Source organism: Panthera onca, chromosome A2 (assembly GCF_046562875.1).
Source record: "Panthera onca isolate mPanOnc1 chromosome A2, mPanOnc1 haplotype 2, whole genome shotgun sequence".
NCBI lineage: Eukaryota > Metazoa > Chordata > Mammalia > Carnivora > Felidae > Panthera > Panthera onca.
Window position 1 is genome coordinate 168,830,824 of NC_138340.1, and position 15,923 is coordinate 168,846,746.

General features: G+C 44.9%; 1 protein-coding gene across 8 annotated transcripts in view; it reads right to left on the reverse strand.

Annotated features, from left to right (window-relative positions):
• The window catches only part of NCAPG2 (non-SMC condensin II complex subunit G2), a 63,973-nt gene extending 49,547 nt beyond the window's left edge, over positions 1–14,426 (reverse strand). For 3 of the 8 annotated variants that reach the window (XM_060633512.3, XM_060633523.3, XM_060633522.3), the window contains exons 1-9: positions 14,345–14,426; positions 13,851–13,962; positions 12,749–13,054; positions 12,393–12,512; positions 7,627–7,815; positions 6,951–7,065; positions 5,270–5,424; positions 2,810–2,944; positions 83–177 (exon numbers count right to left, since the gene is read on the reverse strand). In XM_060633512.3, coding sequence (XP_060489495.2) covers positions 83–177; positions 2,810–2,944; positions 5,270–5,424; positions 6,951–7,065; positions 7,627–7,815; positions 12,393–12,470 — 767 coding nt within the window. In that variant the 5' untranslated portion in view covers positions 12,471–12,512; positions 12,749–13,054; positions 13,851–13,962; positions 14,345–14,426. Of the gene's footprint in view, positions 1–82; positions 178–2,809; positions 2,945–5,269; positions 5,425–6,316; positions 6,422–6,950; positions 7,066–7,626; positions 7,816–12,392; positions 12,513–12,748; positions 13,055–13,850; positions 13,963–14,344 lie in introns of those variants that run through there. The other 5 variants (XM_060633515.3, XM_060633513.3, XM_060633519.3 and 2 more) reach the window with 5 other exon arrangements.
• Positions 14,427–15,923: the final 1,497 nt, after the last annotated feature.

Genomic DNA, 15,923 nt, shown 5'->3' on the forward strand with positions numbered 1-15,923 from the left:
TCCGTCACTCTTAAAAATAAACACAAAAAAAATTAAAAAAAAAAAAAGACAGCACAAAATATTAATTACCTTTCATACTTACTTTGGTAATCCCTGTAACTGGTTTTTAATGGTCTCATGGATCATTTTAATAAAATGTATATTCCAACTGAAGAGAGAACTAAGAAATCTTCTTCCCTGTAAATGATAAAAAAGATACAATGTTGAAATTGCAACCAAAAGACATAATGTTGAAATAGCAACCAAGTAAAAATTTTGCAGTAACTAAAAAACAAATAATTCTTTGGATGTTTAGTAACACTAACAAAGGAAGCATCCATAACTGTAACTCAGGACAGCAGTGGAAGCCCCTGGAGTGAAGCAGCTGAGCAGCAGGGCAAGAGCCAGAAGACACCCTTGAGCTCCTTTGCTGGACCACAGGATTCCGCGTTTACCATGCTGCCCAGTAGCTAATTAGCCCACAAACATTTCATTCTGGCTCTGGCACGGATGTCTGCATAACCTAAAATCAAAGTACGCTTGAAATCTAGCATTTGGAGATGGGAGGGAATTGAACATCAGTTGCTATCACCTTCTATAAATGAGAAAACTGAGGATCTGTAAAGTTAAGAGGCTAAGTATCTACCAAACTAGAATTTTCAAATACACACATTGCCCATGTTAATTTATACACATACTACTAAATTACACGTAGACCCAAAAAGCAGTAATGATACTTGTACTCCATAGAGCACAAAAAATACATCCTCCAAGAATTTTCCCAGTGAACAGCACCATCATCTCTTCACTGCTTACCAGTCTACCACTACTGTCTCTGGAATCCTATGGCAATGCAACACACTTTGATATAAATGGCAGGGGACCATGCTTGCAACAGGCAAGTTAAAAACAAAAAGTATTTACCGGAAGTAATTTGCCATTATAGCACAAGATATTTGTCATTTACTGAGAATGACAAAACTGACCTAACTAAAGCAATGACTGATTAAGAAACTAAGTTTGGATATTGTAAATCCAAAAGACATCAATTTAAATAAAAGAGGAGCATTAACATACACAAAAATTTACGTCTATACTACCTACGTGCACTTACACACACATAAGCTGATGTGCAGGTCACCGTGTACTGTATACAAGTCACTCTAAATAGAGTTTACTTGTCTGAACCCACTCTCAGCTGCTTTACTGTCCTTAACTTTAACCACAGTCCTGGAGATGCTGAGGGCACAGGCCTCAGGTCTAGTGCCTTTTCCAACAACGATGATGCAGTAAAAGCAGTAAGCACAGTCAGGGAACCTCCCAAGTGCTCAGTCCCTGCCAGCACCTGTGCTAAAGGTTCTATGCACATCACCTCGTGTGCTCCTCAGGAATCCTGAGAGAGAAACACCCTTGTTCCTATTTTACAGAAGGAAACACGAGGTTCCAGGTAGTCTGATCAACCACCTAGTAAGTGAACAAACAGGGATCTAAAAACAGCCTTTCTGACCCTTGGTCAGTACAGTCAGTAATCACATATGGTCCTTTAACCTAGCTGACGGGAGAGGGTGTCCTGGAGTGGGCAAATCGGGTCAAACCGTGTCTTTGCCCCTGACTAGCTGCAAGACCGTGAAAAAAATTGTTCACTTAAGGGCCTCAGAACTGGTAGTCGTCCTCCTCTGAGAGTCCCTCCCTACCTACTTCAGGGAGTAGTGAGGACTCCCTCCTTCTGCCTCATATACGTCTGCAAGCAACAAGCAAACAGAAACAAAGGCTATACTCTGCAACAAAAACAATATTCTTCTCTGCACCTCTGGCATGGGAATATAGTCAATGTTTAATAAAATAAGACGACAGAAGAATACTAAGATAACAAATCAGAACTGTCCAATAAAACCATGCAAGCCTCTCTGTAACTTTTAATCTTCTAATAGCCACATTAATAAAAGTAAAAAAGGCTAAAGTAATTTTTTTTTTAATATTTTTGAGAGAGAGAGAGAGCATGAGTGTGGAGGGAGGGGCTGAGAGAGAGAGAGAGCGTGCGCACGCACGCACAAGAAACAAAGAATCCAAATGGGCTCTGCTCTGTCAGTACAGAGCCTGATGCATCTCAAACTCATGAACCATGAGATCATGACCTGAAGTCTGATGCTTAAGCAACTGAGCCACCCAGGTGCCCCTATTATTGATTTTAATAATATATTTATGGAAACCAGTACAACCAAAACATTAGCATTTAAATATATAATAAATATATAAAAATTATTAATGAGCTATTTTACATTCTTTCTTCATACTAAGTTTTGAATCCACATATTTTTCACTTAATGCCACAATCTGCCTGTATTTCATGTGCTCAGTAGTGACATAGGGGAATGGCCACCAAAATGGACAGTGCAGCAGTGAACAGAAGCCTCTCTTTGGATTTACTGGATGGCTAGAAAGAAGAAATCAAGAATACCACTTGACAACAGTTCTCAGTATGTGCCAATAACCTGGAATTAGGGCAGAGGGTCGGGTCTGATGCACCAGGAAGTGTATTCTCAAACTTGTTTTTAATCATTCGTGACTTAAACTATAACCATGGTTCCCCCACGATTCACACAGCCACCTATCACCATCTCATTTAATGATGAAATAAGCAATGATTTGTAAAGTGTTTGCATCATACTGCTATGCAGTAAAAATGTGCAATAAATAAAGTAACTCTTGATGGCTAGGCTGACTCCTTCATTAAAACACTGAGCATGGTACATCATCAACTACATGAACTTAGGAAAAACATCCATTAAAAAGCAGTTCACAAAACACCAAAAAAGAAAAACCCAGTTACCTCTTCTTTCTTGATATACTTAACACTTATGAAACACTCAAGCAGCATATCTTTAATTTCTTTACTTTCCTCTAAATCATAATCAAAGCAATACAAAGCTTGATGAATACGCCAAAGCCGACATATGTCTACACCCTAGGAATGACATAAAAAACAAAAACGTTAGTTTTTAATAAATAAAGTCACATTTCAAATATGTCATAAGAATACCTTATATTATAAATTATTACAACTCTGGATTGTTCATCAAAAAGGGAAAAATGGCAAAAGCAAACGGAAGCACTGACAGGCAGTGCCGTCCAGTTTCTGCGCTGTGCACGCCCTAGTCTGTAGCGAGCACTGCGGCGACCACCAGCCCCATTGGGCTTTGGAGCACAGAACCATGACTGGTGAGGGACCAAGCTGGTGAGGGACCCAGCTTTTAGTTTCTTCACTACAAGTTAAATTGAAATAGCCCCATATTGGGCACCTGGCTCACTCAGTTGGTAGAGCGTGTGACTCTTGGATCTTGGGGTTATGAGTTTGAGCCCCACATTGGGTGTATAGATTACTTTAAAATCTTTAAATAAATGAATCAACAAATAAATTTTTTTTATTAAAAAGATAAAAAGGCAGTGAAAATGGATCTTTTTTAAAACAGATTTTAAAAAGATAAAGCGACAACGGCTTAAGGATAAATCCTGATGCAAACAAGCATTCTTCAATCCTATGGCAAGCTGAGGGCACAACCACAAAGGGTCTTTTCTGTCACCAAACTGGTGGATCCTTGGAGGCCATGGTGGGACAGACACAAGGACAGGGAGAGTGTGATTAAGTGCAAGCTTTCTACAAAGCTGTTGGCAATGTGTACCAAGAGCTCCAAATGTACATCAAGCTCAAATCCACTGACCTATGAATTACATTTCTAGAAATCTGTCATAAGGAAGTAAAAATATGAGGGAGAGAAAGATAAAGAGAAATTCCTAAATATCCCTCTAATAGCAATGATCACCTTAGGTAGTGGAATTATGGGTGATTTTTATCTTCCTCATTTTCCCTCTTATTCACTTGCCCAACTGTCTTAAGATGAACCTAAGTATCTGTTGTTCTGATCAGGGGAAAAAACTGTTCTTTTTCTAGATTTCTTAAGTGCACACCAAAGATTAAAGGCTGAGAAGTGGACCAAGTTAAATTCAATCCTCAGTTGGTGGAGTGGGCAGGGGATGGGCTAGATGGTGACAGACATAAGGAGGGCAGTTGTTATGAGGAGCACTGGGTGCTGTATGGAAGTTCTACTCAGTCAATCCAATCCTCAACCCTGCTCTCCCTTGGCGTTCCCAAAACCTCTTCAGGCCTAGGTTGCAGTCTGACACCCCACCTCCCACAGGTGTGGCACCTGCACCTAAGCCTGAAGGCTTTCCCTACCACTCCTGCCCCCTTCCTCCTTCACTGCGTACATGCAGTCCTGGGCAGTCCGTGGTGGGGTCTGCCTCTCAGAGGACCGCACTGACACAGGCAGCCACTCCCACTCACCTGTCATCCCATCCCTTCTTCACTACTAAAAATATCTCTACTTTTAACATTGGCAATGTATCCCTTCAAAGACCCCATCTGCAGCAGAGATGTGGCCATGTGACCAGGTTCTGTATGCTGGATACAAGCTGAGAGTTTCTGAGAAGATCTCGCCTTGCTGCTTCCCTGCCTCTTCTTCCTGCCTGGAACTCACACCAGAAAGTGGAGGTGCAGCAGCCACCTTGCAACCATGCAGTGGTAAGAGGAAGGATGGGGGCCATACACCCCAGAATATGGACAAAGCCTGCATGAGACTGATATGTGGAGCCACCGCCCCTGCCCACCCTTGACTGCCCACCTCTGAACATCCTAAGTTAAAAAGACAGTATCTGGGGTGGGGGGCACCTGAGTGGTTCAGTGGGTTGGGTGTCTGACTTCAGCTCAGATCATGATCTCACGATTCGTGGGTTTAAGCCCCGCGTCAGGCTCTGTGCTGACAGCTCAGAGCCTGGAGCCTGCTTCGGATTCTGTATCTCCCTCTCTCCCTGCCCCTCCCCTGCTCATGCTCTGTCTCTATTGCTCTTAAAAATAAACATAAAAAAAATGAAAAATTAAAAAAAAAAAAAAAAAAAAAGACCAAGACCCTAACTGGGAAGGACCTGCAGTCAGGCCACTTACAAGCAAACATAATTCCTAACTGATATGAACACATGTGCTTTTAAAGAAAGGTATGTTTGGTTTTTTTTAATGTTTATTTTTGAGAGAGAGACTGCGTGCGAGCGGGGGTGGGGCAGAAAGAGAGAGAGAGAATCTGAAGCAGGCTCCAGGCTGTGAGCTGACAGCACAGAGCCCGATGTGGGGCTCGAACTCACCAACTGTGAGATCATGACCTGAGCCAAAGTCAGACGCCTAACCAACTGAGTCACCCAGGCACCCCAGGAAGGTATGCATTTTAAAAAGTAAACATACTGTTTTAGTCTCCAGACTCTTCTTTAATAGCATGATAAAAGCAGTCTTTCCCATATCTTCCTTGGCAGGCAGGCCTTTCTCCCACCACATGACACACAAATCCTGAATGGCGTTCTGCAGCTTTCTTTCAGATTCAGGTAACGCATATAAAATACCTAACACAGAGCACAGGATATGTCCAGTTAGTACAGCAAACCAGTATTTGTGTAAAGTACTACGTAAAGTATCATGTACTTTAAATTGTAAAGTACTATGACTTACAAATGTTCACTAAGCAAGTATCAGTTTATCTTTAAGTTGCCAAAATTTATAAACATTATTTATAGAAGACAAATGATGTTAACTTAAAAAAACTGTTTACTACTGTTGAGAGCAGACCCAACAGAATACAGAATTTTAGAACTGGAAGACTCAGGTCACACTGCCCCAAACCGTAATTTAAGAGGAACTTGTACTAAAACTACCCGAACCTAAGTGCAACGACACCCACGGTTATTAACACTCGACACTGAAGCCAGGTCAGGGGTAGTGACCACGAATGCACTACAACTGTCCCTCGATAGGCTGGCCTCAAATTCTGGCTCACTGGTGAAAAACAGTAAAAGCAATTAGTATAATGAACATAAAAACTTCAGTGCTTTTAGTAAAAGAAAAGCTCAAGAATAAAATTAAAATACTAATATTACGCTCATAATTATAATCCATAGATATCTGAATGCCATTACATCCATGTACAATCCCTGAATTAATGGGAAGTTAGGAGAAACTACAGTACTAGTGCTACTCATTTTATACAACAATTATTTGGGAACTGAAAATAAACTGTAGTAACGTTCACAAAGCTTTCGGATCTAGTTATATACTGATTAGGGGTAACTTCTTTTCTTTCTTTTTTTTTTTTTTAAACATTTATTCATTTTTTGAGAGACGGAAAGAGACACTGTGAGTGGGGGAGGGGCAGAGAGAGAGGGAGACACAGAATCCAAAGCAGGCTCCAGGCTCCGAAGTGACATCCCAGAGCCCGACGCGGGGCTCGAACTCACAAACCTTGAGATCATGACCTGAGCCGAAGTCAGATGCCCAACTGACTGAGCCGCCCAGGCGCCCCAGGAGGGAACTTCTTAGTAAGACCTTGTATGTCATGCAAGAATTCTGGATAAAACAGATACATAAATCCAAGTGACACTAAGAACGAACAGTCTGATAGGAAAGTGTCACGTGTCACTAATTTATTCACAGAGTGAGGGTGAGGGCACTTGGGTGATTTGTCTTAAAACTCATTAATTAAAATTATTTTTGCGGGGCGCCTGGGTGGCTCAGTCGGTTGAGCATCCGACTTCAGCGCAGGTCATGATCTCGCAGCTCATGAGTTCAAGCCCCGTGTCTGGCTCTGTGCGGACAGCTCAGAGCCTGGAGCCTGCTTCAGATTCTGTGTCTCCCTCTCTCTGACCCTCCCCCGTTCATGCTCTGTCTCTCTCTGTCTCAAAAATAAATAAACGTTAAAAAAAATTTTTTTTTTAAAAGAGTACTTCTTTGCTCCTTATCTAGCTAAAGTAAAAGAGCTTGAATGCAAAGTTATGCCTTAACACCTTCTGCTTCTACACGATGACCAGCTTCCTTTTACCGAGAATCATTTGATACCCACTTCTAAATATGCCACATTATCAAAAATGCAACTTACCATTTAACACGACTGCACATTCCAATAAGTCTTCGTAGTTCTCACTTTCATTTATTACAGATACAGATGCGAGAATCACAGATGTAATTGCATGAATTATTTCTAGGTTTTTCTTCTACAAATGAGAAAATTCAAATTTCAAGTGAATTAAAATCAACTTAAAATACAATTTTTAGGGGCACCTGGGTGGCTCAGTCGGCTGAGTGTCTGACTCCTGATTTCAGCTCAGGTCATGATCCCAGGGTCATGGTAACAAGCCCTGCATCAGGCCTTTCACTGAGCATGGAGCCTGATTAAGATTCTCTCCATCTCTCTCCTCTCTCTCTCTCTCTGTCCCTTTGCCCCTCCCCTGTGCGTGCAGTCTCTCTCTGTCTCTCTCTGTCTCTCTCTCTCTAACAAAAAATATCATTTTTTTTAAATGTGAAGGTTACTAATTTTATAAAAATCAACCCACACTTCTAGCTTACTCTAAAAAGTGAATTAAAATTGAATACAGGTCACTTGTCCAAAAAGAACACCAACACTGAATGGCAGATTAATAATGGTAAGATTGGAAAAGGTAAAACTATAATAAACAGACTTCTAGCTTTAAATTTTTTAACTTAAAATTATATACAATAACTATTTTTTAACAAAGAAAAGGTAACAAATTATATATCTGAAAGACCAATACTACCATTTTTGAATCCTGCTCTGTTTCCATATTGTCTTCACCCTGGACTTCCACCATCCGCCATCCAGCCACCGGGCTTTCCAATAGCACATCTGTTAATAAATTCTTGAGCCTTTGCCATAACTCTTCTTTCTGTTTCCTTGATAATTCATCTAGCAATTCATTTAGGCTGAAAGGGTCAGAAGCATCTTTCTGAAAAATAAATAGCAACTGTTATATTTCAAATACAAAATTTTAGTTTCATCCTTTTTAAAAACAGGCATCAAAAAAAGTTTAGGGGCGCGTGGGTGGCTCAGTCTGTCAAGCGACCGATTTCAGCTCAGGTTACGATCTTGTGGTCCATGAGTTGGAACCCCGCGTCAGCTCAGTGCTGACAAAGCTCAGAGCCTGAAGCCTGCTTCAGATTCTGCATCTCCCTCTCTCTCTCTCTGTCCCTCCCTCACTCATACTTTGTCTCTCAAAAATGAATAAATGTTTAAAAAAAAAAAAAAAAGGTTAAGTGCTAATTATTATTTCAAGAGCTGGGTTTAGTTTGTGAAATACATTCCTAAAGGGAAAAGTATAGGAATCATGAGACAAAAAGTAACAGATTCCTCCTCTACCTATTCCACCCTAGTATCCTAGTCTTCGGAGTTTAAAATTTCACCCACTTAGCAAAATCCTCTCCGAAATCAATCCATCCAGATGTTCACCATCTCCACGCCTATAATCAGGTTACAAAAGTATGCTATACAATAACAACGACAACAACAATAATAATGCAGCCAAGCCAACTGAGTGCGCTTGAAGTTTCTGGTCTCTAACCTGACTTGGGCCCTCAACCTCTTATTCGTCTCTAGACATCATCCTCCCATTAGCCGATGAGACTACATCAGATCCTCTCAACTATCCTTAAAACCCCTGAGCCAACCACTTCGTCTCACTTTGAGCAGATGACCTCACCAACTCTTTGATACAGCAAATAGAAACCACTATCAAAAGGGTAGAGGATCCATCTGAAAGGAACTCCCTGTAGCCAATGTGATCACCAAAACAGTCAAATGTTACCAACATTGTGGTGATAATTGATCCAGGCAAGAATCATCAACAGATACTAAAACCAGTGGGTAGAAGTCTGATGAGGAGAAGTTTGACTATTTCCCTAATTACAACTTATTTCCCAAGTTACGATTACTTATTACGAAGGTACAACAGCAGCTTCACAACAGAGAAATGTGGCAGACACCCGACCTGAGCGAGTGGCTGATTAAAACTAACTTCACCAATAACAGGACCAACTGACACCATGTGCCTCCACTGAGGAAGACAGAACACCACTTATGCAGCTCCTGCCAAGATGCATAAGGTGTATCAAGTGTATCTAACTATCAAGTAAGGGCAAACTGAAGGATATGCCACAAAATAGCTGCCTACACTCTTCAAAACCATCGATGTCATGAAAAGTAAACTAAGCCTGAGAAACTCTCTAGATTAAAGAAGCTAACAAGTCATGACAACTGAATTTAATGTGTGACCATGAACAGGGTCCTGGATCAGGGAAAAAACACAAACGTGTACTGTAGGTAACAGTATCATTGTGCCAATGTCAAATAGCCTTGTAGGATTTTTGCTGTGATTACGTAAGAGGGTATCTTTGTCTAGGCAAACCACGCTGAAATATTCAGGGATGAGACAAATGCCTGCAATGGACTCTCAAATGACTCAAAAAGAAGAGGCAAAAGTGGGGCATGATAAAGAAAATGTGGCAGGTGACAAGTGGCAAGTCTAAGTGCAGGAGATTCAGGATTCTTATTCTTCCCGTAACCTTCCTTTAACTCTGCAGTCATTTCAGCAGCAAAGAGGAGAGCAGGTAGCCCCTCCAGGGCCCCCCCCCCCCCAAGGCTACCTCCCCACCCTAACTCCTACCACCTTCCCTCCTCTCCCAGGAAAGCCCCACCTGGGCTGTCCAGGTGTGCACCTGCCTCAGGGCCTCCCCGTCCCCATCCCTCTTGTCCAGAGTTCTCCTCCCTCAGTCTCCACAGGGCCCATTCCAATCTCTGACCAAAATCACACCTGGACACCCATCCCCTACCCTGCTTCCTCCTCTCCCTCCACCACCAAAAACCAACTCCCTCTGGGCAGAAACTTGGTATATGCTGTGTCCCAAGGCCAAGAGCAGAGCCTGGCATCCAGACGGCACTCAGGACAAACTCCTTAAACGCTGACCCTCCAATCTCAAAGAACTACTGACAGCACAGTCAGTGCTGCTCCACAATGCTTATTTTGAAATGCAGATTTGTCCCAATGCAATTAATACATAAGGGAACAATTTGAGCAAAAGGAAATTTCTGGCTTGCCTATGTGGGATTTCATCACTAGGTGAATGCAGAAAGTCGCACCTGCTGAGCAGAGCTTGAGTCACGCAAAACACACCTCAGACACCAGCCAGCTCCTGGGAACCCACATGTGCTGCAACCCTCCAACCAGTTCTCTGTCCACCTGGCCTCTCTTCAACCTTTCCAGTCCTCCCAGCCTGGACTGTACTTTTCTCCTCTGTTCTCTTCCTCTCACACAGGGTCAGCAGGCCAGCCCCGGGGAGCACAGGAACTCACTTCCACCCGCAAACTCGGGCTCTTTTTCAAGGCAAATGTCATGTTTACTCCCATATTTATGTATTTCTTAGTGATTTGACTTGTATAAAATGCTGTTTTTTTATTAGGTCACTATCTCTTTTTTTAAATGTGTCACTGGTGAGGTTTTTGAGTGTTCTGCCCTTACCCCCATTTTTCCCATAATCCTTCTGTTTATTGCCCATTCGGCAGAGTACGTGATTTTTAGCAATGTGTGATACTGCATTATAGCAGAACTGACATTATAGCAGAATTGATGGGAGGTCCACCTAGCAGGCTTCCAACAGACTTAACTGCTTGGTTGACCATGTGAAACCTACAGAATGGCTCTTTGTATCATTCACCTTGAAGAAAACAAGTGATGTACAATCCTGCATATTTTCATTTTTTTGTTTAACTAAGAGCTACGTGGTGATTGACATACTAAATTACTGTGAATAAGGTGTGCTACTCATGAACTAAAACTAATGGCTATTAATACGAGGACTAACTCGGCATCCTACTGAGATGTCCGCTGCTGAGCGACAATTCAAGGCTCTCCAGCACGTGACGGGGACAGCCGGAGGGAAGCACCTCAGAGAGTGCTCTGTGACCCTGCATGGACTGTGCCACCCAAATGTTGCTGGCTTTGCCTTTTGATTTCAGATCATTATCATTTAGCTTCATCACCATCAATTTAGTGATTTTAGTTAACGCTACGATACTAGTTTGCAACAAGTCTTACGAACTTTAAACTATATGTGTGCTGCACATCTAATATAATACAAATCACCCACACTCCTACTAAAGCAGACGTTAATGTAACATCTAAATAGTTGGCTCTCACAGACACTTCTGTGATGTGCTGCTCGTGAACGTGTGCTGGTTATGTGTAAGTTTACAGGGTACCATTTTACAATACAAAATCACCTCATAAGCTCATTTCTCTCCTATAAAGAAAAATAACTTCATGAATGTTGCTAGCAACAAATTTACTGTTAGGTTCCTCTCTACTTCTCAGTGACTACTAACTTAATCTTCACTGCATGAGGTATGTGTCTCCTGCCCCAACGTCACGAGCATTTTAGAGGTGGTGCCTCAAGTGTTGGGTTCCTCAGAGTTCTGTCCAAGGCTTCTCTCATTACACTACAGATGATCCCGTGTGGTCCCATGACTGAAGCTTCCAAGTGCCACTGGGGACACCCAAATCTGTCTCTCCCCAGGCCTCTTTCCTGGGCCTCAGATACTATCCATCCACCTGCTGGACACCAACTTGTGCCTGTCCCCCTGACAGTCATCCAGAACGTCCCAAACTGAGCCTATCTTCCCACTCAAACCTGCCTTCCTCCCACATCCAAGATCTCACCGGAAGGCACCACAAGTCAAAACCTGGGATCTGCCTTCACCCTTTCCTTGGCGCACATCCAGTCAACAGCACCCCCCCAACTGACAGCTCGCGCAGGGCACGGCCTCTTCATTCCTCTCCAGGCTTTCATGTGGCCCTCTTCCATCTATTCTTCGGATACAAACCCACACTCCTCTCAGGATAAAGTCTCAGCTCCTTAAAATGATAAAGAAAGTCTGACGTAATTCAAGCGTCAGCCCTTGTGTCTTCCTGACCTGGCTTTCTGCACCCTAGCCCTACCGAACGCCTTCAAGTTCAAACACAACGTGCCTTCTCCGGTCCGTAAAGTTATCCCCTTCACTCTGAGACCCTTCCCCACATCCCTCCTTGACTGGCTGACTTCTGTTTACTCCATAGCCTTTCCACTGGGACAGGAAAGAGCCCGTGGCTGGATGTGGGCACCCTCCCATGCCCTTGCCCCAGCTGAGTCTTTACTCCGCTGTATTTCCAGACCTGAATCCACCACAACACTGTAAATAACTAACTTGAGGACTCACTATGCCACCCACACAGCAAGAGATCTCTAAATATTTAAGTGTATAGAAACACACTGTGTTACATCACTCAGCATTCTTACAACTCTCCTAAAAGAAGCGGGAAATACCATTTGTGAGTACCTGCCGTCAGCAGGTCTATTTGAGTAGAGTCCTGTTTTTTTTAAATAAATCCTGGTTCCTAAGGATTCACTGAGACTACGAGATTTCATTTGTGTACTGATTTTAAAAAAAGTCTTATGTTAACAGCCAAATCACAATAAAGCTAAACATAAAACTTACATCAAGTTGAATAAACTGCAAAAATTCTCCAATCAGCTCCTTAGACACTGCTTGTACAAATGTCTCTCGTTTTTCCATGACAGATGAAACTGCTTTTCATATGGCATTTATTCTGTAACCCTAAGCAGAAAACACAGTCATACTGAAACTTGAATTTGCAAATATATCTTTTCCTACACGACATAATTTGGCACTAACATCCAAAACTGCAAAAAAACAAAACAAAAAACAAAAACCCGTGCCATCTATGGTAGACAGTTTTTAACAATATTCTGACGTAAAACAAGATACATCTACAAAATAATTCCCTTACTTTCTTTACTGAGGACAGTATCAACATAACACTATGTTATTACCAATTGTCAATGAAGTTACCAACAAAGGAAAGAAATCCAAACGGCTCGAGGAGGCTCGCCTCCTCTCCCTTTAGTGCCTTAGCAAGATGCTCAGGCAGGTCTGAGTCAGTTCAACAAAAGGCTGATCCCATGAAAACATGGGGCAAAGTGCCTTGGGAACAATCAAAGAAAGTACTGAAGAAAAAGAATGAAAGCGGAGCCCCGCCGCTAGATCCTGAAGACTGTGCCTCTCCGAAGTGCCATTCCGCAAAAACAACGCAGTCGCAGCCGCCCGTTGCTGGGCGAGGCGCTGGGCCCCCCGGGAGCCTGGAGGGAGAGCAGACCGTTAGGCGCCCAATCACAGGAGCCCGCTCCCACCCGCGCCGGGACCAGAGCTCCAGGGAGTGCGTGCAACCGCCCTGCCCGCGGCGGCTCCCCCGGGAAACCCTACTTTCCATTCGCACCCCGGGGCCGAAAGCCAGCAGCCAACGGGCAAGGTAAGTGATGGAGCACACATGCAAGCAGACCCTTCGCTCCAGAAACAAATGAGAACCTCCCGGGCCTTACAGACAGAGCAATCTGGAAAGTCACTGGCACCAATGACAACACTTTCGGGGACAGAAAGTCCTCGCAAACCTCGGGTTCCAGGTCTTAACGTCTAAGTTGAACCCACAAAAATGGAAATAACGTGTGCCCAGTGCGTACCACTGGGGCCTGGCCACCTCACTCCTCGGCTCTGCGGGCTGAGCTAGAGAACAGAACTTCCGATTGGCCCGGCAGCAGGCAGGGTGGCCGGCGACAAGCTTGACGACTAATAATGGCCAGCAGCAGCCCATGGGTTTAAAAACAAACACTCCGAAAAGGTGCGCTCGCGACACGGACTCACACGTCCTGCGCGCGGGTCTCTGAACTCTGCCCCTCCCGTGGACCCGTGGGAACGCCCCTGGCGTGCTCCGCCCCCAAGGGCACCCGCGGCACCTCAGCCTCAAGTACGGCAATCTACGTGTCCTGACCGCGTTCACCACCAAACGCCCCATCTCCTGACACTCGCGACTGCAGCTGCTTCCAACTCCCAGGCTACCCCCCCCCCCCCCCCGCAGGGGCCACCTTCGGCTTCTCGTACTATTCGTGCCCGCGTCCGCGCCCGTCCGGCCAGATGCTGCCTGCAGGCTGAGGCGTCATCGCACACGCAGTTATCCGTCCCCACGGCGGCAGGGCGCTCTTCACACAGGAGCCTGGACCGAATTAGGAGGAGCGTTCAAAGGAGGCGCCCGTCGCCTTGTCACCACCTGTGGGGCTGCGCTCCAGCCCCCCCACGAACAAGCCCCCGCCCGGAGCAAAGCACTCCCGTCAGAACGACGACATACGCTTGGGGACAGGTTCCCGGGCAGCCTGGGTCCAGGGCCGGGGTCCTCTGTGAACTCGGCCCCGGAGTCGGGGCGTCGGCGCGCTCAGGCCCCGGTGCCCGCCGCCCCAGGACCGCCGCAGAGCCACCGGCCGGGCCGTGGAGCCCACGCGGAGGCTGTGCGACTGGGGGCTCCACCTGACCGACCCCCGCCGCTTCCCGGTCCCTGCCCCCGCCCGGAGCCCTTCGCCTGCCGGCACCGCGGCGCTCACCTCGTCCCGGAAACCCGCCGTTTCCCGCGCTCGGACCAGATTCAAACCCGCCCGCCCGCGCCCGCGACGCGCTCCGCCCGCCTGCGCGTCATCACGCGCCGCTCTCGCGAGAGCCGGGCACACCTGGGCGGGGCCGCCGGAGGGCAGGCTGCACGCCCCGCCCCGCCCCGCCCAGCGGCGTCCCGACCACGCCCTACGCTGCATACCCCGCCCCTCCCTGCCTTGCTCTGAGCCCGGGCCCCGCCCCAGGCCCCTCCCGCTCTCCCGGTCCCGCCCTGCGTTTTCTTGCTCCGAGCTCGGGTCCAGGCCTTGGAAGGCCACTGCCCGCCCGGGCCACGCCCCTCCCACGGGAGAGCAGATCTGGCTTGTTTTTATATTTATTTACTTTTTAAAGTTTATTTTGAGAGAGAGCGTGAGCCGGGTAGGGACAGAGAGAGAGGGAGAGAGAGCGAGAATCCAGAGTAGGCTCCTCACTGTCAGCGCAGAGCCCCCACACAGGGCTGGGACTCAGGAACCGTGAGATCATGACCTGAGCTGAGATCAAGAACCAGACACTTAACTGACTGAGCCACCCAGGCGCCTCTCTGTATGCTAATTTTTAAAAAGTGTTTATTTTGAGAGAGAAACTCCCAAGCAGACTCTGCACTGTCAGCACGGAGCCAGCCCAATGTGGGGCTCAGGAACCGTGAGATCATGACCTGAGAAGAAATCAAGAGTCCAACTCTAAACAGAATGAGCCACCCAGGCACCCGTGGCTTTTTTTAGTCTGAAAAATAAATGTGGCCTAAATGGCTGAAATGACTGCAATATCAACATAATTATAAAGATTGACTTTTAGAAACGGTCACATCACTATAAATATCCAATGGAATCAATACTATAGCAACTGGTCACCTGGTCTTCCTGAAGTGTTTACAGCCAGTCTCCCAAATTAGGCAATCCTAGCATAAATCTGTTTTTGCTAGAAGTTTCTGTGGGTCACATCTCCAGCAAGATACAGATTTCTTAAATATTTTGTGGCCATAAAGCTCTAGATTTTAAAACTTTTACATTTATTAGGGATACAAAGAGATCAAAACCATATAAAAAATTATAAAAGTTTTGACAAGTACTTGTAAAACTATACAATTTTGTTGAAACACATCTTAATGCTATGGTTAAGACTTTTTTCAGTTAACTCATGTTTCCAAGGATGAATATTCTATTCTGATTTTTTGTGTTTATAGACATAAATATTGAGAAAATGTGTTCACATAAACAAATGAAAAAAAAATGGGATGAATGGGTTGCTCGGTCAGTTAAGTGTCCAACTCTTGGTGTTAGCTCAGGTCATGATCTTGTAGTTTGTGGGTTTGAGCCCCTTGTTGGGCTGTGTACTGACAGTTCAGAGCCTGCTTGGGATTCTCTCTCTCTCTCTCTCTCTCTCTCTCTGCTCCCCTCCTGCTCTCTCTCAAAATAAATAAATAAACTTAAAAAAATGAAAAAAATTAATAGTAATGACACTCTATTCCTTGAACATATTTTAGTTAAATGCCAAAAGTCACATACTGATCACAAACATATCATCAATTTTTTTCTT